The 27,926-nt window shown below is 44.0% G+C and overlaps 1 protein-coding gene across 2 annotated transcripts in view; it reads left to right on the top strand.

Moving 5' to 3' along the window:
- Window positions 1–748: 748 nt before the first annotated feature.
- The window catches only part of UBE2G1 (ubiquitin conjugating enzyme E2 G1), a 49,764-nt gene continuing 22,586 nt past the window's right edge, over window positions 749–27,926 (top strand). For both annotated transcript variants that reach the window (XR_005746962.1, XM_040336710.1), the window contains exon 1: window positions 749–951. Coding sequence is in view for 1 of the 2 variants with exons in the window: in XM_040336710.1 (XP_040192644.1) it covers window positions 906–951 (46 nt within the window). In the remaining variant the exon portion in view is untranslated. The remainder of the gene's footprint in view (window positions 952–27,926) is intronic.

The following is a 27,926-nucleotide window of genomic DNA, read 5'->3' on the forward strand; positions in this document are numbered from 1 at the left end:
CTGTACGGCATTGGTTGCTGTGTCAGCATCCTAGCACCTGAAGGGGGGGGGGGGGGGTCACAAAAACTGGGTGTGGCATCTGGAGTGTTGCCACCTGCCCCATAACAGCTAATGGAACTGTACAGAACAGCTGCCTGCATCCTAGCAACCAATAATGTATAGTGTCATTGGTTGCTAGGACACTGGCAGAGTGACAGCTGGGCTGCATGCATTGGTTGTTGTGCCTGCATTGTAGCAAGCGAAGAGGGGGACACAAAAACTAGGTGTGGCAACTGGAACGTTGCCATTTGCCCCATAACAACCAATGACACTGTACAGGTCAGCTGACTTCTTCCTAGCAACCATTAATGTTTCATGTCATCCGTTGCTAGGACACTGGTGGCATCATTAGTTTCTGATACAAGCATGGGGGGAGGTCATCCCTGGGAAGCAGTATAACGTTGGTTTGTGGACAATAACAGAGTGTGCCTAGCTGTGGCACTTGATGACAAGGTTTTGATGTAGAAGTACAGCACCCCTGATAATGTGTATACTGATCACTCCAATCACAGTCTCCCCATTAGTACAGAGCAGCAAGCCCTCACCAGCACTACACAGCCCAGACACGAACCGTGCCCGCGTTCCCCTGACCTTCCTAAAATGTCTACCGTAATCCGACCTCCCCAAGATGACGTGATCACGTGATCTCCTTCCCCCCCCATCGCCCGGTGTATAGGTCACGGTGTGGGGGGAAGGGCTATATCCGCGCATGCGCGAAGGGGGCTCCGAGCGCAGAGTGAGAGGGACAGAGATTGAAGAGCCGGGGAGGGGGAAAGAGGTGACGGCTCGGACCAGCTGCCTGCTCCCTCCTCTTCTGGGTCGTCCGTTCGTGTTGTCAGCCAGTACTGATCACGTCGGGAGACAGCATGACGGAGCCGCAGTCGGCGCTCCTGCTGCGGAGGCAGCTAGCAGGTAATTTGCCCCCCTCCCTCTCCGGGTAACAAGGGAAGACAGAGGGAAGGGTGAGGGGACAGCGCCGGCGTGTGTGAGGGGAGCCCGGGGCAGACGACTGTGCTGTATACAGAGGAGGGGGCTGTTGTTGGAGGTGCGTGAGAGAGCAGCAGGAAGGGCTGACAGGCGGTCACTAGGAGGGGGATTCCAAACGCGGAAAATACGCAGTCGTCGTGCGTTAGACCCAGGGAATCCCCTTTGTAATGTATAGGACCGGCCCGTCTGTGGGCCGGCTCTTTGTGTTCCTGTCAGGACCCCCGGGGGGAAACTTTGTGTCTTTCCTGGCCGGGGCTGCTGTGTTGTGTTCAGGCTGCCTCTCCTCCTCCCCTTTGTGTGGCAGCCCTCGGCTGCTGCTGTGTGGCCCGGGGCTCCGACTACTGCCAGTGACACACCGCTCTGCGCCTGCGCACTGACCCCTCACACCAGGGCCCACACTCACATGTGCGAGGAGCTTTAAAGAGACACGAGCCTGTCACTTCTCTGGGGGGGAAGGGCACTTCTCTCCTGCCTGCTGACATTCACTACAAATGGCTCAGGACATGATGGAATAGGCATAGTCACCAAGGATTCGTTTATAATTCAACCCATAATATAACATTTACATAAATCGGCAGCTTTAAGCATGAACAACATCATTTGGACAACAGTTTTATTTTTTACTTTGTCTGCATTGTTGCTATGGGATCCCTTTTAATCTGCCACTTCCGGGCCGCGGCAATTTACGCCATATCCTGCAATGCCTGTGCTCCTGGGAGATTGTGTGTGTGTGTCATGGTATTCCAAGGAGTCAGTGGGCAGCTCCGAAGGCTAGCTTAGCGTTCTGTCATGCTCTCAGTATTACACCCGACTTGCAATGCGTGAGATTGGGAGGTGCATGCTGGGTAGCCAGCATGCACCCCTGCAGATCAGTTTAAAAGCAGCCCAGTAACCACTGCAGAACAGATATGCTCAAATATACACTGTGATTTTAGTAATTAACCTTTAATAACAGTATTCTATTCCATCCCAGAGCAGGAGGTCGCGGGCCACATCAGAGGGCCCCACGGGCCACTAGTTGGGCACCCCTGACTTAGGCAAATGTGTTCTGCTCCATATTTTTGGTTAAAAAAAAGCATTTGATTGGTTTGCACAAAAGTTATAGCGTCTACAAACTGTGGGATATTTTTATTAGTGAAAAATCTATTTTGTTTCGGGACTGCGGCAGACAAATTTGGGAACCAGTGACACTAGTACAGTGATCAGTGCAAAAAAAAAAAAAATGTCACAATGTATAGTATAAGATTTCAGATCATCTGTGCCCAGTCTTGCCACAAAGAGCTCTGAGCAGGAGAGAGAGCGGACCACAGCACTAAGCTGTACCTGGGTCAGGGCGGTGAGTCCTCTGGGGAGCCCCTCGTGTGTAGTTTCAGCTACTTTGCCGGAGATGGGGCATGCCAGACGTGGATCTTCTGGCTTCTCGACTCAATCGGAAGGTATTGAGGTTTGTGGCCAGGTCCAAAGATCCCTGGGCGGACGCGTTGGCTCCGTGGGGACAGTATCGGCTAATCTATGCCTTTCCCCCGCTGAAACTCCTTCCTCGTCTGATCTGCAGAGTGGAGATCGAGGCAATTCCGGTGATTCTGATTGCCCCAGATTGGCCTCGGCGTCCTAGGTACGCCGACCTCGTACGCCTGGTGGCGGATGTTCCTTGGCGACTGCCAATGCGAGAGGACCTTCTGTTGCAAGGTCCTTTACTTCATCCTGCTCTACAGTCGCTGGCTTTATAACAGCATGGCTGTTGAAAGTCAGGTACTAAAGAGAACGAGGCCTGTCGGATTCGGTAATTTCCACCATGTTGAGGGCACGGAAGTCATCTTCTCGGAAGATCTATCATCGCACGTTGAAAGGCCTACATCTGTGTGAGGAGATGGAGTGGCGTCCATGGGCATATTTGGTTTCCAGGATCCTGCTGTTTTTACAGTGCGGAGTGGATCAAAAACTTGCCTTAAAGTGGAGTTAACATCCCAAAAATTTTTTTCATTATTGTGCTCATTAGACAAGAAAAATGAATTATTATTATTTATTTATTTTTTCTCATCTGGAAATGTCTGTTGCTATGCGGTCCACAAAATCTGCTTTTTGGAATCACCTAGGATTCTGACATCATCTCCCTCTAATGCTCCTGGGAAATGTGTGGTGTCATTTCCCAGGATGCAGTGCGCTGCCCAATTATCACTTTCCATCCAAGACTTTCAGGAAGTAAGTGCTTGTGGGCATTCACAATGCCCACAAGCAAAATGACAACGGTGTGGACATAGTTTTCTATCTTTTTTGAATACCGTATTTATCGGGGTATTGCGCTCTCCGGCGTATAGCGCGCACCCCTAAAGTGGACCCGCATTCCTGTGGAAAAAAGATTTTTGTACTTAGTTTTGGTGTCTTGCGCGGCGTCCATCGGTGGCCTCGTCGGGTCCGTCTGTGGCTTCGGGTGTCCTCTTCGTCGGGTCTGGCGTCCTTCTGCGGCGTCCTTCCCGCTCGATCCCCGCTTTCCCGCGCCGAGTTTGAATACTGTGCCGTCATATACCGAGCGCAGTATAGTCGGGCAGGCTCAGCTACTCTCGCGCTCACGTCCAGGACGTGAGCGCGAGAGGAGCCGAGCCTGCCCGACTATACACGAGTGTACTGCGCTCGGTATATGCCGGCGCAGTATTCAAACTCGGCGCGGGAAAGTGGGTATTGGCGTATATAGCGCACCCACGATTTTGCCATGATAAATACGGTAACTATGCGGAGCGGCGGCGGATTGTAAAATAGTAAGTGACCAGATTTATATTATAAAAATGCATGATGAAAGGACATACATTTTAAAAAATGCTAATTGTGGTTGGAACCCCGCTTTAAGCACCATTAAGGGGCAGATATCGGCCTTGGCTGTCTTCTTTCAACGACCCATGGCGACTCATTCACTGGTGAGTACGTTTGTGCAAGGGGTTCGACATGTGGCCCCTCCGGTTCGACCGCCATTGCCTCCATGGGATTTGAATCTGGTGCTCTCGGTACTTCAGAAACCTCCGTTTGAGAACATCAGAGAGATTCCCCTTTTGACATACTCTAGAAGTTGCCTTTCTAGTGGCTATTGCATCCGTCAGGCAGGAGGGTTCCTGAGTTAGCGGCCTTGTCTTGTAAGTCCCCATACTTGATCTTCAACAAGGATAAGGCGGCGTTTTTTTCCGAAATTTGTTTTGGCTTTTCACTTAAATGAGGACATTGTGCTTCCGTCCTTATGTCCTCGGCCGTCGCACCCAAAAGAGGTTGCTTTGCATTCCTTACACGTGTTCCGAGCTCTGCGGGTGTCCGTTCTGGTTGCCTTAGGCAATTGGAAATTAAAGTTCTTCCCCCTCCCAAAGTTATCTGGAACATATGACCGTTCCTAGAAGACTTCAGGACCATGTGCAGTCGGCTGCGAAGTCACAGCTGGGTGCCCATAGTAGAGATGCTGGCGCCGCCAAGGAAGAAAAGCGGAAGAAAACTCCTGGGGTGAGTGCACTTGACCGTGTGACAGGTAAGTAGCGTGTGTCTATTAACCACTTAAGGACCCATTCACGCCGATATACATCGGCAGAATGGCACGGATGGGCACAATCGCTTACCTGTACATGTCTCTTTAAGCCCAGCCATGGGGTCGCGAGCGTGCCGGCACGCTCACAACCTGGTCCGAAGCTCCGTGACCGTGGGACCCGCGGACCCGATCGCCGCCGGTGTCCTGCGATCGGTCACCGGAGCTGAAGAACGGGAAGGTGTGTGTGTGTATGTATGTATGTATGTCCCCGTTCTTCATTGTGTCAGTGATCGTCTGTTCCCTGGATATAGGGAAAGACGATCACTGACGTCACACGTCCAGCCCCGCCCCCTACAGTTAGAAACACATGAGGTCACTCTTGACCCCCTACAGCGCCCCCTAGTGGTTAACTCCTAAACTGCAATTGTCATTTTCACAGTAAACGTTGCATTTTTATAGCACTTTTTGCTGTGAAAATGACAATGGTCCCAAAAATGTGTCAAAATTGTCCGAAGTGTCCGCCATTATGTCGCAGTCATGAAAAAAATCACTGATCGCCGCCATTAGTAGTAAAAAAATAATTGATAAAAATGCAATTAAACTATCCCCTTATTTTGTAAACGCTATAAATTTTGCGCAAACCAATCGATAAACTTTTATTGAGATTTTTTTTTTTTTTTTACCAAAAATAGGTTTTTCGGTCTAAACTGAGGGGGGAAAAAATGTTCTTTATATATTTTTGCGGCATATTTATTATAGCAAAAAGTAAAAAATATTGTATTTTTTTTTTTCAAAATTGTCGCTCTATTTTTGTTTATAGCGCAAAAAATTTAAATTGCAGAGGTGATCAAATACCACCAAAAGAAAGCTCTATTTGTGGGAATAAAAGGACGCCAATTTTGTTTGGGAACCACATCGCACGACCGCGCAATTGTCAGTTAAATCGACGCAGTGCCGCATCGCAAAAAGGGGCAAGGTCCTTAACCTGCATAATGGTCCGCATCTTAAGTGGTTAAAAGTTGGCTGCTACACTTTTTTTGTAGCTGCTGACTTTTTTATTAAACACACAAATGACTGGATCTCTACTTTAAATATGTTATGTTGCTCGGTGCAATGGTTTTGCACAGAGCAGCCCCGATCCTCCCTCTTCTGGGATCCTCAGGTTTCTATGGTGACACTCGTACGTGCGCTCTCCTAGGTCGAATTTTCTTTTTCTCCCCCCATCCTGTGCAATGTAAGGAGGGAGATTGACGCTGCTCTTTTGCACAATGCTGGATTAGGGTCAGATAAGTATAAGGGACGCTGGAGGAATACTGCATGTTTTTTTTTTTTCCCCTCAATGCAGAGAATGTAAAAGGTAAACAAACTTGAGGCTTTAGAACCACTTCAATCAGTTCAGCTCTAGAAAAAATATTTATATTTTTCAGTTTTGGCAATACAATTAACCACTTCAATACCAGACACTTAAGCACCTTCCCGCCCAGACCAATTTTCAGCTTTCAGCAGTCGTGCTACAATGTATCCAAACAATTTTTTTATCATTTTCTTCTCACAAATGGAGCTTTCTTTTGGTGGTATTTAACCACTTCCATACAGGGCAGTTATACACACATCCATACCAGGCCTATTCTGGTACTTCTTTCCTACATGTACAAATCATATTTTTTTTGCTAGAAAATTACACAGAACCCCCAAACATTATATATGTTTTTTTAGCAGACACCCTAGGGAATAAATTGACGGTCATTGAAACATTTTATCTTGCACGCCATTTGCGCAATAATTTTTCAAACGCCTTTTTTTTGGGAAAAAAATTGTTTCATGAATTAAAAAAATAACAAAACAGTAAAGTTAGCCCAATTTTTTTTATGAAAAAATATGAAAGATGATGTTACACCGAGTAAATAGATACCCAACATGTCACGCTTTAAAATTGCGCACATTCATGGAATGGCGCCAAACTTCGGTACTTAAAAATCTCCATAGGCAACGCTTTGACATTTTTTACAGGTTACCAGTTTAGATTTACAGAGAAGATCTAGTGCTAGAATTGTTGCTGGCACTCTAACGCACGCGACTATACCTCACATATGTGGTTTTAACTGCGTTTACATATGTCGGCGGGACTTGCGTGTGCGTTCGCTTCTGCGCGCAAGCTACTGGGGACAGGGGCGTTAAAAAAAATATTTTTTATTTCTTTTTTTTTTTTTTACATATTTATTTATTTTTTTTACACTTTTTTATTTTTTTATTTTAGTTTTTTTATTATCACTTTTATTCCTATTACAAGGAATGTAAACATCCCTTGTAATAGCAATGTGTGTGACAGGTCCTCTTTATGGAGAGATGCAGGGTCAATAAGACATCTCTCCTCCAGGCTGGAAAGCATGAAATCGGTGAAAAAAAATTCACCGATCTCATGCATACTGTTGCTTAGCAGCCGCAATTGCGGCTTTGTTTACTTACGGGGACCCGGGCGTGACGTCATCACATCGCGCCCGGGTCCTCCGACGGTCATAGAGATGACTGGTGACCATCTGGTCACCAGTCATCTCTATGCTTCCTGCCAGCGCCGGACGATTCGTTCTCCGGGCCCCCGATGGCACGGGAGAGCCCGGAGAAGCACCGGATGGCGGCGGGAGGGGGGGGATGTCCCCTCCCGCCGCCTGTAAGAACGATCTAGCGGCGGAATCGCCACTATGATCATTCTTACATTGTGCAGAATCGCCGGCAGGAGAAAAGGATATCTGAATGATGCCTCTAGCTGCAGGCATCATTCAGATATCCACCCGGAAAGCCCAGGACGTCACATGACGTCCTCCTGGATCGAGGAGGGGTTCCTGCCGCCGTCATTTCACAATGACGCGGTAAGGAAGTGGTTAATCACCACTGGGCTTTTTTTTTTTTTTTTTTTTGGGATATAAGCGAACATTTTGAACCCTTTTTTTTGGGGGGGGGGGGGGGGGTTTTTTTTGTAAAATTTTGCTAATAAGTAATTTTTCTTCATAAATGTGTGCAAAATTTATACTGCTGACATGTCTTTGGTAAAAAAATAACCCAAATTAATGGATATTTGGTCTGTGTGAAAGTTTTATATAGTCTACAAGCTATGGTACCAATCACTGAAAATGTATCACAACTGATGTACTGAAGGCCTATCTTATTTCTTGAGACACTAAGGCCTCATTCCCACAAGGTGGATCCGTCAGCGGCGTCGGCAGCTCAGCGGGAGATCTCTCCATTGATCTCCACTGAGCCGGCGGATGACAGATCCCTCTCTGCTCACTGAGCGGGGAGGGGCTTGTCGAGCGCCGCTGCTAGTCTATGGAGAGATTGCCCGATCCGATCTGCCAGGATGGATGGCGACGTATCACCATATGTCCGTTAGAGGTGCACGATTGATCGCGGAGAGAATCGCGGTCTCGATTCTCCCCGCCCACAATCTCCCCGTGGGATGACGTGCGATTCTTTCGTGTTCACGGCTGGTTCCACGTAACCAGCGTGGAACGCAAATGCTGCCGATTTTGAAACCGACGTCAGCAGCCTGCACCGCTGGATAGATGTCTGAGCTTCTCTCACAACAATAGTTTGTATCCATGACCACCCAGTGGTTGCCGGCAGTACTGCTCCTGATTTATTAAACCTTCTCACAGTTCTGTACAACTGTGCGTATCCATGCGCCACCCAATGGTTGCTGGCAGTACTGCTTCTGATCTATAAAAAGAGACCAGTGATATGTCTATAATGTTAAAGACCATATAACTCCTATGAAAAAATCTGAATCAAAGTTTTATTCTGCTTTTTTCATAGGAGTTGTATGATCTTTAACATTATAGACATATCACTGGTCTCTTTTTTTTTTTATATATTCATATTTTCAGATAAATCACAGGTTTATTAATTTTTTTTTTTGGGGGGGGGGGTTCTGGCATTACATTTTTGAGAATCGTGAGAGAATCGTGATCTTTTGTCTAAGCAAAAGAATTGTGATTCTCATTTTGACCAGAATCGTGCAGCCCTAACGTCCGTGTGTTTTTTTTTTTTTTTTTTTTATCGGATGTCAGCGGACATGGTCACCGATGACATCCAATGCTCCATAGACTTGTATGGAGCGCTACGTTCAGGTCCACCAAAAAAAACTGACAGGAGGACCCACCCATGTGAAAGGAGCCTAACAAGTCAGGAAAGTAAATACCACACAAATGACCTCTTTTGGAAAGTAGACAGTCCAAGGTATTAAGAGGCATGGTGAGCATTTTGAAGTTGTAATTTATTTTCCCACAATTCTTGGGAATTTTTTTTTTTTTTTTAACAAACTGGTCATATTAACAGGTTATTTCTCTCACACAGCATATGCATAATTGCAACTACACCCCAAAATACATTCTGCTACTCCTGAGTATGGCGATACCACATGTATGACACTTTTACACAGCCTGGCCACATACAGAGGTCCAACACCCAAGAAGCACCTCAAGCCATTCTAGCAGCATAAATTACACATACATAATTTTCTAACTACCAATCACATTTTTAAAGGCCCTTCGTATTTCTAACACATAGCAGGTACATACCAAATAACAAAATATTACCAGTGATCTTAGAAGTGTAGTGGTCCACAGAGGAGCGCATCGGTCCAGGCAGCAGATAGGCATGTAGTCAGCAACAGCAAAAGCAATCATCCAGGCAGCAGGCAGGAATACTGTCCATATATAGATCGTGACCCGGAGCTGCCTATGTAAACAAGGCATTTCCCTGTTCTGCCTAGTGACAGAACAGTGATCTACTGCTCCCTGTGATCGGGAGCAGTGATCACTGTCATGTCACTTGTAGCCCAGCCCCCCCACAGTTAGAATCACTCCCTAGGAAACGCTTAACCCCTTCCTCACCCCCTAGTGTATCCGCCAGGCACCTGTGATTGCAAGTAAAAGAGCAGGGACGTGGTTCTCTCCCTCTCTCCCTCACATCCTGTCAGGGGAGAGGAAATTGATGGTGTGTTCTCAGTACAAAGGAACACTGATTGGTCTCCTCCCTTTGAGTCCCCCTCCAGTTAGAATCACTCCCTAGGCAACACATTTAACCCCTTGATTGCCCCCTTCCCTGCCAGTGTCATTTACACAGTAATCTGTGCATTTTTTAATAGCACTGATCGCTGTATAAATGGCAATGGTTCCAAAATGGCGTCATGTGTATGCCATAATCTTGTAGTCACGATAAAAATTGCAGATCGCCGCCATTACTTACTTTGCACAACCGCGCAGTTGTCAGTTAAAGCGACGCAATGCCGAATCGCAAAAAGTGCTGTGGCCAGGAAGCGGGTAAATTCTTCCGGGGGTGAAGTGGCTAAAAACATTTCAGGGAAAAAAAATATAATGGATTTTAGTGCGAACGCTTATAGTGTAAAATCCTTTTATTTTACAAAAAAATAAAAAATTATCATTCTACAGGATTTATATAGCGCAACGGTTTGTGTAGCACTTTCCAGAAAGAGGGCAGACAGAAATGCGGTTGCATCGAGTAAACAGGTACCCAACACCTGGATGGATATATTACTCTCCTACAATAGGGGTGGATTAGCTCTGGGTTGTGAGGCCTAGGGGATGGGTGGGGAGAGATAGACTGTCTGGTGGGGTTTTTGTGGAAATTTTTTATTTTATTTTTTTGTGTATATGTTCAAATTTGTCATAATAAAGAAAAAAAGGAAATTATAAAAAAACAGGTACCCAACACAGCAAGTCTTAAAATTGCGTGCGCCTGTGAGATCGCTCAACTTGCCATAAGCAACATTTTAAAAACTTTTACAAGTCATCAGTTTAGCGTTAAAGCATAAGGGCCCTTTCAGAAGTGCGGACCGTATGTCCGCTTTTTCATTCATCTATTTGCGGATGAAAAAGGGACCTACATTGGTCCCTATGTGATTACGGGTGTCAGCGGATAAACATCCGCTGACACCCGTAATCACCCGCCTCCGCAAAGATCCGATTTTGCAGACGGAAGAATGTCATTTTTTTTTCATCCGTCTGCCGATCGGATGAACATGGACACACGGTCCGTGTTCATCTGATTCCCCCCCCCCCCCCTATAGGGGAGAGCGGAGAAAAGACAGGGCGGTCCCTGCACAGTGTGCGGGGACCGCCCTGTCAGCCACCAGCTCAGCGGGGATATACGGAGCAATCCCTGCTGAGCTTACGGACACACGGAGGCGGATCATTACTGATTCGCCCTGTGTGAAAGGGCCCTTAGTCCCTTTTACCCAAAATTGTAAATTAACCTCCCTTTTTTTTTTTTTTTTTGCAAGAAATAAATGCATTTACTTTTTGTTGGGGACCTGTAAAGCATTGCAACCACAATCGATAGATCATGGGTGTAATCCCACAGATCTGCAGAATGTCTGCGTGCTTGTTGGCTCTAATGCAGGCAGTTACACTCTGACAGGAAGCTAGCTCAGTTAAGTACCTAGAGCCCTTAACAGTGCCCTGGTATTTGTTTGAAAACTACTAGCTGATAGCTAGAGGCTGTCGGGACTTGTAGTTTTCCCATTCACAGAACACTGTAAATTGATGAATCGGTCACACGGTCATGTGTTTTAGAGTGCGACAGCAAGCTGGGGTAGAAGATTCCTCACTCGCTGTCTGCATATAGCTGTAACATGGTATAAGGTGGACTTCTCCTTTAACTAGAAGCTGTTGTGCTAGAATTAATGCTCTGACTTTTACATTTATGGTGTGATGTGCCCTCGGTTTGTATATGCGTGCACACCCTTAGCATGCATTTGCACGTGTGTCCAGGACAATGGGGGGCTACGGCAATAAAAAAAAAAAAAAAAAAGTTTTTTAAACTTTATTGCTATCACAAATTGTGAATAAACCCCCATTTGATGGCATTGGGCAGATGACAGGTACTCTTTATGGAGACATTGGGGGTCTAATGGACCCCAACGTCTCCCCTGTCTTTAAAGAGGAACTGCAGTCTTCTCACATAATTTGTAATAACATCTTTGCCATTCTGAAGCTTCCCTCCCACCACTTTTTTTTTTTTTTTGTATTATTATTGTGATTATTATTTATTATTAATAAATAATTACACAGTGATTCTGTACTTGCCAAATGTGCTGCAAAAATCTTCCTCCACCAAGTCTGGCTGCAACCATTTTAACTGTGGGCAGCTGGCGCTGCTTCCTGGATTTAGACAGAGGCACACCTCCAGCTCTGCAGCCTTGTAGCCCTCATTTGCCCTCTTAGGACTTACCCCCCCCTTCCTGGGAATACTCATGAGAGGGATGTGCATGATGTCCTAAGCCTAGGCTTTTAACCAGACAAGAAAACAAGAAGTGGTTTGTGTAAGGTATTTACTGGTACAATTATTATTTTTTATTTTTTTTATGCCAGTAAGGGCAGAAGACTTAATAGAAGGAAAGTTGAAAAAAAATCACCCGAAGGTCAGTTTTAACACCATCTAACCAAGCACAGGTTGATTTGCTTAGTTATCTCCTTCAGCTATATCGGCCAGGTAATTGTGAATCTTGTTCCTTCTTTTCTCAGGGAGCCACAGGTGCTGCATACAGCCTGCCATTCAAGCGAATGACTGTGTGTGGCCATACCCTTGTAAACGTTGATGCTTCTTTGGATCGATGTTTGCCTGTGCAAAATGTGAAACTTTGTAAGCACAATAAATCGATGAACACATGCCTGGATAAATGGCTGCCAGCCCTTTTGAAAATTCTTGCCATGCCCCACACACTTCCTGAATTCTGTGACACACGTGTACTATGCCCTGTGAATTTGTACTACTTGTGTCACATGTTTCACAGAGCCTGCCTTCTGGACTAGGGAAATGCAAAGAGGAGGAATTTCAGGAGGCACATTCTGTATAAAAATCGCTGCATGCAAACAGCATAGAATATGTAGTCCTTGGGAATCAAATGCAAACCAAAGCAGAGAAGAAACTTCAAAGCTTGCAGGGAATTCAGGTGGTTGTGGAAAGTGATGGAAAACAGAGGTGGTAATCCGAGCCTGAAAGATTTTTCAAGTAAGCTTATTTTGGATAGACAAAAAGTAAGCTTTTATCATTCTTTCTCTAGGACAGATTGTTGCTGAGCACAGAAAAAATGAGGCTTTTGGTTCTCTTGGAATGGAGCACTTTCAACTTATTTGTTTACATTTTTTGTTCCTTTTTTTTTTTTTTACTACTTCTTTTTTTTTTTTTTATATATATATATTGCCACTAGTCTAATGTATTGAACATATGCATTGTGCTCTATAAAGCCTTTTTTTTGCAGTGTTATTATAAAGCTAGTCCATTACTTTGAGCTACATATGTACTGACATATATACAGTATATAATACGTTCTAAAATAGAAATGGCTACTTATCTTTTTCAGACTAGTCTTCATAATATTTATAAATAATGGGCTTTAGTTTCCAGAACCTGCTTTTCAGTGGTGAACATTTTGTGAGCTGTGCTTATAGGTGTGTGTGTGTGTGTGTGTGTGTGTTAGGGGTCTTCAGTGAGGAAGTTCCTTTTCCTGTTAGAAATAACTAATCCACGTGGGAAGTAGCACTAGCTGAGAGGGGTGACAGAGTGCATCAAAGACACCAGTGGGCTGTGGCAGATAACATTGCTTCATACTGCTACTAAAATTTCCAAACAGAAAAAAGTGGTTTCTTTTGGAAAATTGTATCAGTTTTCAAACTTTTTTTTCCTGATTTTCATTTGGCAAACCCGGTAACTTCTATTTTGGCATTTCTATCGGTTATCGAATGGCATGTTGTCAATTAGACATGGTAAACGAGGTCAGCCTGTTTCCTCACTTGCCACTTAGTCTGACCTCCCCTTTTTTTTTTTTTTTTTTTTTTTTTTAATTTAGAGGCTCATGGCAATTTTGAAAAAAAGAAAAAATTAAATATTGTTTTTTTTATTATTTTTTTTTTTTTTTTTATAGTGAACCTCACCAGGACATATATGTATTTACATTTTCGTAAAGTGTAAGTTCACCTTTACAGAAAATATGTAAGGTGAATTTTACACTGGACCCCCTCCCATCACACCTGATCCCGATAACCCGGAGTCTAACGATCACCCGCTCTGACACATTGTATAGCCACTTTACCGGTCCAGGGATTTCAAATCCCTGCAACTTTCTGTCCTCTTCACATGCGGCAACAGGACGGGTTACGCGGGTTCTGATTGGTCGGTGCTGACCAATTGGAATGCTCCTATGTATACCTCCTTACAAGGTATGTTTAGTAGATTAAGCCAAGGGGATTTCTGAGCCCCGAACCAGTGAGGCGGATATATGCGGTCTCCTAGCGCGTGATAATCGGGCTCCAGGTCAGCGGGACCTGGGGGGATGAGGAGGGGGGTCCAGTGTAAGTTCATCTTACAGATTTTTCTGTAAAGGTGAGGTGAGCTTGCCCTTTAAGCAGAAAATTAGGCTTTAAAACCATAGAGGAATTCATCCTCCATTTACAAGAGAAGCACCAACATTGTCCCTCAAGCCATTCTATCCAATTTGCTGAATTGCTTTACTTCTTGGCCACAGACTGGCTTTAAATGGCAAGGACATGTTTAAATCGGTTGTATACCCTGCTTGGTCATTTTTTACCTACAGGTTAACCTATAATAAAAAAAAATCTTCAGCGTTTTACTACCACTTTAAAGGATACATTTTGGAACATCCAGTTTTTAGGGTGGAACATGTAACGCGTTTCAGCATCTGCAGCTTTCCCATGCTGCGCCCCCACCCATCCTGTGACAGGCTGGGGATCTTCTCCCTGCGCTCACTGTCATTATTTATGAATGACAGTCATGTGGATGGAGCCACGCTGTTCTCTGTTTCCTGTGAATGAATGCCTACAAATACTGCCACCCATTGCAGCTGACAAGTTGTAATTTTCAATGAGTTGCAAGGGCACTGGTGAGCCTCCTCGTGGTCCATTGATCTTCCTGCTCTCGGGTAACTGCCTCCCCGTATTATGGGTATGAGCAAACCTCTATCCTGAGAGTCAGGAGCTGGATATTACATCTGTAATCTGCTGATTGCAAATACCATGCTCTGCAGGCCTCTAAAAAAAATAACTAATAAATGCACATTTGTTGCAGGTCAAAAAGCATATTTTTTTTTTTCTTAAACAGGTGAAATTGCGCTTTAATCCCCAAATAAATCCCTATACTTGGCTAGATTGTGCTGCTGAGGCCTGCTGAAATGTTTGCACCCCCTACCAGCTTCTTCACCTGCTGCGTGCAATGTTTTAATTTGAGACACTGTAATATGAATTGGTGGTATTTGGCATTTATTCTTTATGTGCAAAATGGCCAATTGACTTGGAGGCCTGCCATTGTATGTACCACTATATTACGGTGCCCCTGTCCTGCTTATTTGATCTATCCAAAATCCTTCTGAAGACTACTGCTTTTGGTTAAGGCAGTGTTTCTCAACTCCAGTCCTCAAGGCGCCCCAACAGGTCATGTTTTCAGGCTTTCCATTATGCACGGGTGATTTGATCAGTTTCACTGCCTTCGTAATTAACAAAGCTGTTTCATCTGAGGGAAATCCTGAAAACATGACCTGTTGGGGCGCCTTGAGGACTGGAGTTGAGAAACACTGGGTTAAGTGAACATAACCGCATTAACAAATGTTTTGGGAGCAAATCTGAGGCCTCTTGCCTGCTACTAGTGATGTAGGCTGGTTCAGCTGATCTTTGCTTGCTCGTGGTATTCAGTTACATTGGTGTGCTGAGCATGTAAATTTTGCAGCATGCCTTTTGCTACTCTGTAAACATTCTACGTCAAAAGTACAAAATGCCCAGATTTTCTATAATGCTGTTGAAAAATGTATTAATGTGGAGATTTAATGGTAATTAAATTGTAAATAGTATAATTGCTAAAGAAAATAAAAATGTAATCGATTAAAACCCAATAATGAAGATTGTATTCAATTTTTGAAGTTCCATTTTTCAAGAAAAAAAAAAATCTTTTATATACGCATACTTTCAATATTGACACATTAACACACATAAAATAAATATTTAAAAATACTTTATAAAAAAAATTCACAAGCACAAAAACAGCGATTGTCCCACACGTGAGGTATTGCCACGAACATCAGATCATGGGCAGTAATTCTGTGTAAATCGAAAGTGGTAACTTGTAAAGGCTTTTAACCACTGGGCACTTAAAGCGGATGTCCGCTGAAAAAAAATATATTAAAAGCCAACAGCTACAAATACTGCAGCTGCTGACTTTTAATATTAGGACACTTGCCTGTCCTGGAGTCCAGCGCCGTCCGCAGCAGAGGAGGAGCGATCGCTCGTCACTCTGCTGCCATCCTCAGTGAGGGAACCAGGAAGTGAAGCGCTACCTGTCTATCTGCACCCCCCCCCCTCCCCCCTGAAAGGTGTCAAATGTGACACCGAAGGGGGGGAGGTTTCCGATCAGCGCGAGTTCCACTTTAGGGTGGAGCTCTGCTTTAAACCCCCTTAATAACCAGACCGATTTTCAGCTTTCGGTGCTCTCCTCACAATTTTAATGACAATTACTCAGTCATACAACATTGTACCCAAATTAAATTTTCATCCTTTTTTTTTCACACAAATTAGAGCTTTCTTTTGGTGGTATTTAATCACTGTTGGGTTTTTTATTTTTTTGCGCTATAAGAAAAAAAAAGACTGAAAATTCTGTAAAAAAAATTAAAAATAATGAATTTTTCTTTGTTTCTGTTATAAAATTTAGCAAATTGGTATTTTTGTCTTTTTTATCTTTGGTAAAAATAAGTACAAATAGGTGGATACTATTTGGTCTTTGTGAAAGTTATGGAGTCTACAAGCTATGGTGCCAATATCTGAAAATTTATCTCACCTGAAGTACTGACGGCCTATCTCATTTATTGAGACCCTGACATGCCGGAAAAGTACAAATACCCCCCAAATGACCCCTTTTTGAAAAGAAGACATTCCAAGGTATTTAGAAAGAGGCATTGAGAGTTTTTTTTGAAGTTGTCATTTTTTCCCACAGTTCTTTGCAAAATCAAGATTTCTTTTCTTCTTTTTTTTTTTTTCACAAAATTTTTATATTGGCAGCAGGTTTTTTTCTCACACACAGCATATGCATACCACAAATTGCACCCCCCGCTCGATCTATTGCAAAATGACAGCTGGGCAAGCCTTTTTATCCTTCCGGGTGGACTTCATGACGTCCTCCAGGAACATGTCTCGCATGCGGGCACAATCTGTTACCTACTGTGCCCACCGGACACAGCTGATGACTGTACTGGTCCGCTGCTGGTACCATGTGATCACTGACCAATCACAGCAGATCACAACAATATTTACTGAATGAATTGGTTTCATTCAATAAAAAAGGTTGCTTATGCCAGTGAAATTCATTGTTTAACAAAACAAAAAGAAAAAAATATTTTTTTTTTACTATACATACTGTCACCGGTGAGTCAGTGTCCCTAATCACTGCTACGCTGTTGTATGATGATGCCGTACTGCACTGATAACAATATGTAAAAAGTACATTTGACAAAATTACAACTTTAAAAAAAAAAAATCCAAAAAGTGTTAATTTGGGGGATATTTGTACTGTCCTGCCATTTTCGGGCCTCAAGAAATAGTGTCAGTACATGAGGACTGAACGATTATTTGCAAAATGTTATAACCGATAATAACTTCTCCCCCCCCCCCCCCCTTTTTTTCTGTCTTCTTTAGGGAAAAAAAGAAAACACCTGTGACGAATAAATACCACCAAAAGAAAAAAAAAAAAAAAATTCATATGGGTGCATTGTTGCATGACCACGCAATTGTCATTCAAAGTGTGAGGAGTGAAAGTGCCCGGTATTTGAAGTGGTTAAAGCGTCGCCTATGGATAGTAAAATGTATGTTTGTCGCTATTGCACAGGCAAGTGCAATTCTAAAGCGTGACATATTTGGTATCTGAACATCCTCCTTTTATATTTTACCCAAAATGTTGGTTCTGTGCTTGACATTAAAATTCAAAAAGGTGCATCTTTCCAATAACAGCTTTTGGAAAAACACTACGCAAATGCTGTGTGGCATAAAGTTTTGGTTCGCACTAGTTTGATGCGGGAACCAGCATGATTCCTGCATTGCATCCGACTCGCAGGCAGTTCACACTGACATCTGTGAACAGCTGCGGGTGTCAATAGAAAGTTGATGACGCCCCCCAAATCGGTTCTCAAAACGCAGTGCAAACTGGAATCGGATTGCATGTGTATAATCACCCATTCGTTTCTAGTGCGGACCAAAAAAGGGCCTGAATGTTATGTGTTTCCAGCCATAGAAACTGGCTGAATTTGCATCACACAGACATTGCATGTGATTTGCAACCCAGCAAAAAATTGCAAAACCCACCAATTTATTCTCTAGGGCTTTAACCACCTCAATATGGGGCACTTTCACCCCCTTCCCGCCCAGACCATTTTTTCAACTTTCAACGCTGTCGCACTTTGACAATTGTGCGGTCATGCAACACTATACCCAAATAAAGTGTTTTTTTTTTTTTTTCTTAAAGCGGTGGTTCACCCTGCTGAACAACATTTCAGCATAAAATTCGGCATCGTAGCGCGAGCTACAGTATGCCGGTCTTACATTTTTTAACCCCGTACTCACTGTTTAATCGTACATAGACGATTCCGTCTGCCGCGGGGAATGGGCGTTCCTAGCAAGAGGGAGGGTGATTGACGGCCGACTCTGGCACGTCACGCTCCCCGAAGACAGCCGGAGTAGGTCTCGGCTCTTCACGGCGCCTGCGCACAGGCTATGCTCAGGCGCCGTGAAGAGCCAAGCCTATTTCGGCTATTTCCGGAGAAGCGTGACGCGCCAGAGCCGGCCGGCAATCACTTTCCGTCTGGATTGGAACGCCCATTCCCCGTGGGCAGACGGAATCGTCTAGGTCGGATTAAACAGTGAGTACGGGGATAAAAAATGTAAGACCGGCATACTGTAGCTCGCGCTACGATGCTGAATTTTATGATGGAATAAAAAAAAAAAAAATTTTTTTTTATTCTAGGGTGAACCCCCGCTTTAACTCAAATAGCTTTCTTTTGGTGGTATTTAAAGAGGAAGTAAACCCTGATGGGGGTTTACTTCCTCTTTTTCTACCTGAAAAGCCTGCAAATGTAAAAGCATAATGGGCTTGTATGCATCGCATACTAGCCCATTATGACACTTGCCTGCAACAGAATCCAGCGATGTCCCCTGTGTAAGCAGCATGCATCTTCTGTCTCCTCTTCCTTCTGGGCTGCGGACTCCAGCTCTGATTCACCAGAGCCGCGTGACGTCGCGCATGCACACGAGAGCTGCCATTAACCGCACAGGCTGGGGAAGAAACGGTACTTGGTTTCGTTTCTTCCCCGCACCGTTAACATTTTCGGCAGACTACAAGTGCACCGTTTAGGAGATCTTTCCACTACCTCTAGGTAAGCCTTATTCTAGGCTTGGCTATAGGTAGAAGTAGTCAAAAGGGCTTTACAACCACTTTAATCGCTGCTGAGTTTTTTTTATTTATTTTTACTTTTTTTTTTTTTTTCTTTTGTTTCTGTCAGTTAATTTTGTAAATTTTCGCCTTCACTGATGAGGAGGCACTATTATGCCAGACTGGTGGGCAGGACTGATAAACAGGCACTGATGGGCACTAAAAGGCAGCACTGGCACCAGTAATAGGCATTGATTTGTGCCACTGATGGGCACTCATGGGCATTGATTGGTGGCAATGCTGGGGCTTTACTGTAATCGGGGCACTGATGATCAGTGCCCGGATTACCTGCCCTGCTCTTTCCTGTGAGGAGATGCTGCTGATCGCCACGCCTCACCACACTGTCAGTGTGAGGCAGGGGGCCCCGATTACCTACATATCTGCATTTTTGTGTGACCGACTGTGATTGGACACATTGGCGGCTCTTTACAGAGAGCGGGGTTACGCCCTGTCCTAGCAACAAGGTGTGGCCGCACTGCGTGGGCACAGCCGCTCCTGGTTTGCTGTCATGTTCTGGTTCAGCACTGACCGGATAAATTTCTGTTGGTGCGTGTCCCTCCCTACTTGACAGAAGTTGATCATTTTGAAATTCAATGCTTGATTTTAATGAACCAGGCCAGGCACGGGGTTGATTTACTAAAACTAGAGTGCAAAATCTAGTGCAGCTCTGCAAAGACACTATTGGCTTCCAGGTTTTTTGTTAGTCTGAATTCACAGTGTGGTTGACCGATGTTTTACTGCATTGTAAAACGTTTGTCACTGCAAAGAGATGCAGGAAATAATTGTTTCCTATGTGTCCTATTCACACTGCAATGCAGACATGCTGCATTTTATCACAGCACACCACGCTGAATCACATGCTACTGTACAGCAGCGCATTGTGCTGCTGTATATTGCCATTCGAGGAAGTAAACACTGATTGGTTTTACTTTCTCTTTATTCCCCTGCAAAGTAAAAGCGTAATGGGCTAGTATGCATTGTATACTAGCCCATTATGGTTGCATTTACCTGCAAACGAAGCCTGCAAAGTCTCCGCTGGTGACCATGCCCATCTTCACCCTCTTCCTCCCGAGGCTGTGGACTTTGGCCCTGACTGTCCGGAGTCGCGTGATGTCACTCCAAAGCACGCAGGAGCCGATGGTCACGGCATAGGTCCTATAGAAACTGCAAGATCGTGCCTTTTCTTTAGTATGCATGCGCCGATGACGTCGGCACAAGCGTATATGGAAAATGTATTACAGGCTTACCTGTAAGTTAAAAGTGATGTGTAAGGGTTTACAACCACTTTAAAGTGGTTGTAAACCCTGATGGACTACTTATACCTATAGGTAATCATAGAATAAGGCTTACCGATAGGTAGTGGAAATGTCTCCTAAACATGCGCCGTTTAGGAGATATTTCATTTGTAGTCCCGCCAACATTCTTCACTGCGCATGTGCAGGGAAGAAACGAAACTAAGTGTCATTTCTTCCCCAGCCTGTGCCGTGAATTGCGGCTTCCATGCGCAGGAGTGACGTTGTGTGGCTCTGGCGAATCACAGCGCCGGAGTCTGTCCTGGAAGCAAGAGAAGGCAGAAGATGGACGCTGCCTACTCTGGGGACATCCGTGGATTCTTTTGCAGGTAAGTGGCACATGATGGGCTAGTATGCGATGCATACTAGCCCATTATGCTTTTCATTTGCAGGCTGCAGCAGCGAGCTAAAGAGGAAGTAAAACCCATCAGGATTTACTTCCTCTTTAAGGAAGCGTACGTTTTGTACACTTCACATAAAGTTTGTACAAATAAAGAGAGCCACGTGATGCGCTTGAACTGCCCCCTACTCCAGCTACCAGTGGACAGCTGCCGGAGCAATAAAGTGCTTCGGCAGCGGTCTGTTTTGTGTGAATCCGGTCTTCATAAATAAATGAAAATAGAAGCTGGCTACAATGCACCAAATTTTGCTCTCTCCGGTTTTAACAAATTAACACCATTGTGCTGCTGATAACTGCAACCCTACGGATTTTCTGATGAAACTTGAAACTTTGAAGAAAGATGTTGGTGTTAAAGGGCAGGCACAGCCCTTTCCTGATTTTCAGGCTTGCATGAGGCGTGTTGTATTTCCATCAAGTCAAATGGTTGGCTGGTGACTAAGCACAACCTTGGAAACTGTGGATACCGCTTATAGCTTCTGAATTTGGCCAGAAGGTTTTTTCTGCTTAGTCATATTTAATAGTTGAATTGTTACATCCAGTGACATGCCTGTACAGACAAGAAGCCAGCGAGGCAGCTAGTTGAGCTTCATTTCAGTGTTTAGCAAATGTATTTGCCTAGAATTCTAGAATAATGTAGGCTGCAGTGTTTCTGCTGATCCCTTCAGTTCATTGCAGACAAGTATTGTTGTAGGACTATGAATGCACTTATCAGCAACACAATGCCTGCCTGTTCTATTAAAAACAAGCAGAACATTTCCTAATACAGCTTTCATGGATTCTTAAAACCTACAGTAATGCATTTCATAAAATGTGACTAGTTTTTAGTACTTGAATTTAACTTTATTTCAGCCTCTTAATCCTTTGTGGAGCATCTCTGAGACTGGGAGAGAGGCAGCAATGGTAGCTAGATCAGGTGAACTGCATACCAGATATGCTGGAGTGGCTACTGCGCCTTCACTGTCCACTCACCAGTGTCCTTGAGCTGGCCATAGATGGATAGAATTTTTAAAAAGAAAATTCTAAGAATATTTGATGTTTGAAAGATTTCATTTGCTTTTAACATTGATTTTGGAATGAATGAGCTTTACCGGATAAAAACCCACTCCTTTTGAATTTTCGAATTGCTGCTTTTGAAAACGACTTTCAATTTGACCCACTAATTAGGATAACTAACAAACTTTTTTTAGAACATATTTTAGTAATATTTTTGAAATGTTACCCATCCATGTGCTGATTTAATTGCAACAGAGAAATTGATCATCTGCTGGCATTTAGAATTGAATGGATAGGATACAAATCCTTTGGCAGGTAAAACGGTTGCCATAAGCTGGCCTCATGCAAACTGGATGTTTTTGGACATTTTTACAGATGCTGTTTTTGTCTTCAGATGTTTTTTTCTACAGTCAAACTTCCCATCATGTTATCCTATGTGTCCAGGCATACATAGGCTGTTAGCAGTTTTTGGCTGGGGAGTTTTTTGGCTTTGAAAACTCCAAAATTAGTGGGTTCTGAGAAGAGGTTTTCAGCTGTAGGTTTTTGATACATTGGGAAAAAAATAAAATAAGAATTGCTATTGTAAAAACTCACTGCAAAGCTACTGGTGTTTTTCTAACGTTATTTTAGCGTCCAGTGTGCATGAGGCCTAATATGTATTTCCTCTGTATTTGTTTGTTTGCTTGGAGTTATACTTTAGCAAAAAGCAAACTGCTGTGAAATTTAAAACAATTCTTTGGTACGTATGTTATACAGTCTCCTATGTCATTAATACTACCCATGGTTTTTGTCCTGCGTTTTAATTTGGTTGGCATTGCATATATTCAAAGGCATGTTATCTCTTCCATTAGTATTTTTCTAGTCTTTGTGGCTACGTAGTATTCTGAAGGAAACTGTTTATATAGCTTTATTTTATTATAGGGATTGTAAAATTCTGTGTGTACGTATGTACATGATGCATCTATACAATCCATTGAAATTGTGCATGTGTGTTGGCAGCTTATAAAAGTTCATTCACAATTTGCGTATTTTTAAAATGAGGCCTGCAGATGGGATCTCCCATCCCGGGCAGACTTTTGTGACGTCCTCTGCTTGCCACCGGGATAGGGTGTGTGCACGCTGGCGCGTCACTGGAGAGCCGATGCGCGTGCCTGGCGGCCGCAATGTCTGCCGGGCACCCACGATCGCTCCTGATAGAGCAGGACCATGGATCTGTGTGTGTAAATGCACAGATCCACATCCTGTCAGGGGCGAGAGACCGATTGTATGTTCCTAGTGTATTTAGGAACACTGATCATCTTCTCCTCCCAGTCAGTCACATCCCTCCACAGTTAAAACATGCAGCGTGAACACATTTAACCCCCTGATTGCCCCTAGTGTTAACCCCTTCCCTGCCAGTGACACTTGTACAGTAATCGGTGGCTATTTATAGCTCTGATCTCTGTATTTAAACGTCAATGGTTTCAAAAAAGTGTCCGATCTGTCAATGTCACAGTCCTGATAAAAATCAGATTCCCGCCATTACTAGTAGGGGGGGAGGACATCAATTTTGTTTGGGTACAGCGTCGCACGACCGCGCAATTGTCCGTTAAAGCTACGCAGTGCCGTGTCGCAAAAATGGCCTGGTCAGGAAGGGGGTACATTCTTCTGGGGCTGAAGTGGTTAAATATTTCTCTCATAGACCTTAAATATACCGTCGGGTCCATAAATATTGGGGCATCGACACAATTCTAATCTTTTTGGCTCTATACACCACCACAATGGATATGAAATGAAACAAACAAGATGCGCTTTAACTGTAGACTTTAAGACCCCATTCACACCTAGGCGTTTTTACGCCTGTAGCGCTACGCCGCTGCCGCCAGAGGGCTGAAAACAGATGTCCCTCTATGGAGATGGTTCACATCTCCACGCCGAACGCCTGTCGCCTGCCGCGTGAAAAAAGGTCCCGGACCTTTTTTTCAGGCGTCTTCGCGCGTTCGGCTAGGAGATGGCAATCATCTCCATAGAGGGGGTCATCTTGGGGCACATGTAGGCGGACAATACCGGCGTTTTGTCGCTGCAAATCGCGGTACAAAACGCCGCTATTTTTACCGCGATTTGCGGCGACAAAACGCCGCGATTTCGTCCGTCTAGATGTGAATGCAGCTTTAGGTTTAATTTGAGGGTATTCACATCCAAATAAGGTGAACGGTGTAGGAATTACAACAGTTTGTATATGTGCCGCCCACTTTTTAAGGGACTAAAAGTAATGGGACAATTGGCTGCTGAGCTGTTCCATGGCCAGGTGTGTTATTTCCTCATTATCCCATTTACAAGGAGCTGATAAAAGGTCCAGCGTTCATTTCAAGTGTGCTATTTGCATTTGAAATCTGTTGCTGTTAACTCTTAATAAGAGATCTAAGGAGCTGTCACTATCAATGAAGCAAGCCATCATTAGGCTGAAAAAACAAACCAATACGAGAGATAGCAAAAACATTAGGTGTGGCCAAATCAACTGTTTGGAACATCCTTAAAAAGAAAAAACGCACCGGTGAGCTCAGCAACACCAAAACCCGGAAGACTGGAAAACAACTGTGGTGGATGACCGACTAATTCTTTCCCTGGTGAAGAAAACACCCTTCACAACAGTTGGCCAGATCAAGAACACTCTCCAGGAGGTAGGTGTATGTGTGTCAAAGTCAACAATCAAGAGAATAATTCACCAGAGTGAATACAGAGGGTTCACCACAAGATATTAACCATTGGTGAGCCTCAAAAACTGGAAGGTCAGATTAGAGTTTGCCAAACGACCTCTAAAAAAGCCTTCACAGTTCTGGAACAACCTATGGACAGATGAGACCAAGATCAACTTGTACCAGAATGATGGGAAGAGAAGAGTATGGAAAAGGAAAGGAACTGCTCATGATCCAAAGCATACCACCTCATCAGTGAAGCATGGTGGTGGTAGTGTCATGGCATGGGCATGTATGGCTGCCAATGGAACTGGTTCACTTGTATTTTATTGATGATGTGACTGATGTATCCCAGCCAAGCAGGAGACAGGACCTGATCGCCGATAACGATGATCTCTTGGCGAATCCGCCGCACACACTACCATTATCGTTTAAAGGCCTGGAGCGTGAAGAGATGGATATCTTGGTTGTGGCAGCAGCAGCTGCTGCCGTTACCGAGATATCCATCTTCAAAAATAGGACGTATATAGTCATGCGCAGGTCCTTAAGGGCCCTTTAACACGGGGCGGATCAGTAATGATCCGCCTCCGTGTGCCTGTAAGCTCAGTGGGAATCATTCCGTATATCCCCACTGAGCCGGTGGCTGACAGGGTGGTCCCCGCACACTGTGCAGGGACCGCCCTGTCTTTTCTCCGCTCTCCCCTATGGGGGGATCGGATGAACACGGACCGTGTGTCCGTGTTCATCTGATCCGCAGACGGAAGAAAAAATAGGGTTTTCCTCTGTCCGCAAAATCGGATCTTTCCGGAGGCGGGTGATTATGGGTGTCGGCGGATGTTTATCTGCTGACACCCGAAATCACATGGGGACCAATGTATGTCCCTTTTTTTTCATCTGCAAACGGATGGATGAAAAAGCAGACATGCGTTCCGCACGTCCTAAAGGGGCCTAAGTGGTTTTAAACGTCCCTCATTTACACACCGTTCTGACACTTGTTTCTTACAAAGTTAAAATCTTAATTTTTTTGTGTGTGTGTGTGTGTGTGTGTGTGTGTGTGTGTGTATATATATGTGTGTATATATATATATATATATATATATATATATATATATATATATATATATATATTCTCCTGTAATTGTCGTCAAATCCAGACAATCACAATGTCTGATTTGGAAAGAATTCATTTGCAAATTATGCTGGAAAATAAGTATTTGGTCTCCTCTACAAACAAGATTTCTGTCTCTCCCAGACCTGTATCTTCTTTAGGCTGGGTTCACACTACTACACTACTTTCATCCTACTTTGCTCTGCTACATCGGTCCTACATTTATCCTACATTGGTCCTACATCCATCCTACTTTCATGAACAGGATACTACTTTGGTCCGACTTCAATGATATTCAATGGGCCTGAAGTAGGATCAATGTAGGACCAAAAGTAGTACAGGGAGCATTTTCAAAGTCGTACCGACTTGTGTAGGACGCTACAAGACGCTCTCATAGGGAAACATTGAACACAGAGCAAAGTAGGATGAAAGTAGTGTGAACCCAGCCTCAAGAGTCTCCTCTGTCCTCCCCTCATTACCTATATTAATGGCACCTGTTTGAGTCTGTGTTGCCCAGCAACAGCCCCAAAACATCACTGCTCTAGAGGAGATCTGCATATAGGAATAGGCCAACATACCAGCAACAGTATGTGACAACCTTGTGAAGACTTGCAGAAAACGTTTGACCTCTGTCATCGCCAACAAAGGATATATAACAAAGTATTGAGATGAACTTTTGATATTGAACAAATACTTATTTCCACCATAATTTGCAAATAAATTCTTTCCAAATCAGACATTGTGATTGTCTGGATTTGTTTCCACATTTTGTCTCTCATAGTTGAGGTATACTTATGACGACAATTACAGGCCTCTCATCTTTTTAAGTGGGAGAACTTGCACAATTGGTGGCTGACTAAATTCTTTTTTGCCCCACTGTATGTATGTATGTGTAAAATTATCTATCTATCTTCCCTTTTTAACACTGTTGACATTTTAACTACCATTGTGATACGATATTTGTTAAAGTCAATTTGCAAAGATTTCCAGAAAAAACTGCCATATCAGGCATTGATGGCCTGGTGTGGGTGTGTGTGTTTGTTTGTTTTTTTGTTTGTTTTTTATCATCTCATTACCTTTTTTTAAGAATGACTTGCTGTAAACAAGGTTTTGGCACCACTTGAAGCTTGTTGAAAATCTACTGATCAGTCAGCACACTTGCATGTTTGCCTGCAGCCCTGTTCTCTAGAGCCGATCAAAGTACACAATTTACACAGCCTGTCTGAGCTTCAGGAGGCAGGGGATGTCACATTGCACAACCTAGAGCAGACGCCTGCCCCCCAACATAGTCTTGTAGGGAAACCTGTATAGTTGAGGCTGTCAATCACCACCTTGGGGTGAAAAGGTGGGGCTAAAGACCTTGCCCCAGGATTTCCTGGTGTCTGGATAAATGACTAGAAGTACCTTATGCAGATAGCATTGGGAGATGAGAGCAGATAGAAACTTGACTTTGTACTGTGGATTGAGGCTAGTGCACAGTATAGAGGGATATGCTTTGTTAATTTTTCATTTCAGAGGTTTACAACCTACATGCTTGCCATCTGTATTGCCATCGTGTTTTTTTTTTTTTTTTCCCTAAAGGCTTCAACAAAGCTGCTTGAGCCCGCAATGTTCAACCCATTACTTGTAAGCCAAAAACATTTGGGGGGGGGGGGGGGGGGTGAGGGAAAACGCCTATCTAGGAAGCAAATTATGGCATGCAGTAAAAAAAAAAACTACTGCACCCAATGACTCCTGTGTGGTGGCTTGGCAGGCTCTTTAGGTTTTTGTGTTCGGCACAGTGGACACCTTGTTGCTGATGCATACTATGCCCTTATGTGTCATTGTATACTAGTGTCACTAGATGTGCATGACATACTAAATTTAGATACTGCATACTTTGCTATCCAATACTGCTAGTTATTGTACTCGTGATATAAATAGAAACCTGCCTTGGAAATGTGTCTTGATTCAAACCAAGGAGTATGTGACATGTAGAGTGTAATGCACCTGTCGTCCCTTGCTCCTTGTAGGATGTGTGTAATTGCATTTTTAGATCCAGTTACTGATTGTGTAGAGATCTGTTTACTGTGGCTTCTCGGGTCTTAATGAACATGTGCAGCAAGTGTTCAGATACAGACTCCTGACAGAACCTGCCCTACACAAGGTGGCAGCAGTGCCCTTTAATTAGTGATTGGTTTAATATTTTGATGGATTTCCTATTTGTTACACATGGATTGTCCTCTGCTGTATTTGCAAGCAAAGGACATTAGGCCCCTTTCACACGTATGCTCAGCGGCGATCGTTCCGTTGATCCCCGCTGAGCCGGCGGATGACAGGGAGGTCCCCCCCACACTGCAGGGACCGCCCTGTCTTTTCTCCGCTCTCCTCCTATGGGGGATTCAACTACGACATTCATGCAACTTCTGTGGGTTAACATCTGAAGTCTATGGCC

This window comes from Rana temporaria, chromosome 2 (genome assembly GCF_905171775.1).
Source record: "Rana temporaria chromosome 2, aRanTem1.1, whole genome shotgun sequence".
Classification (NCBI taxonomy): Eukaryota; Metazoa; Chordata; class Amphibia; order Anura; family Ranidae; genus Rana; species Rana temporaria.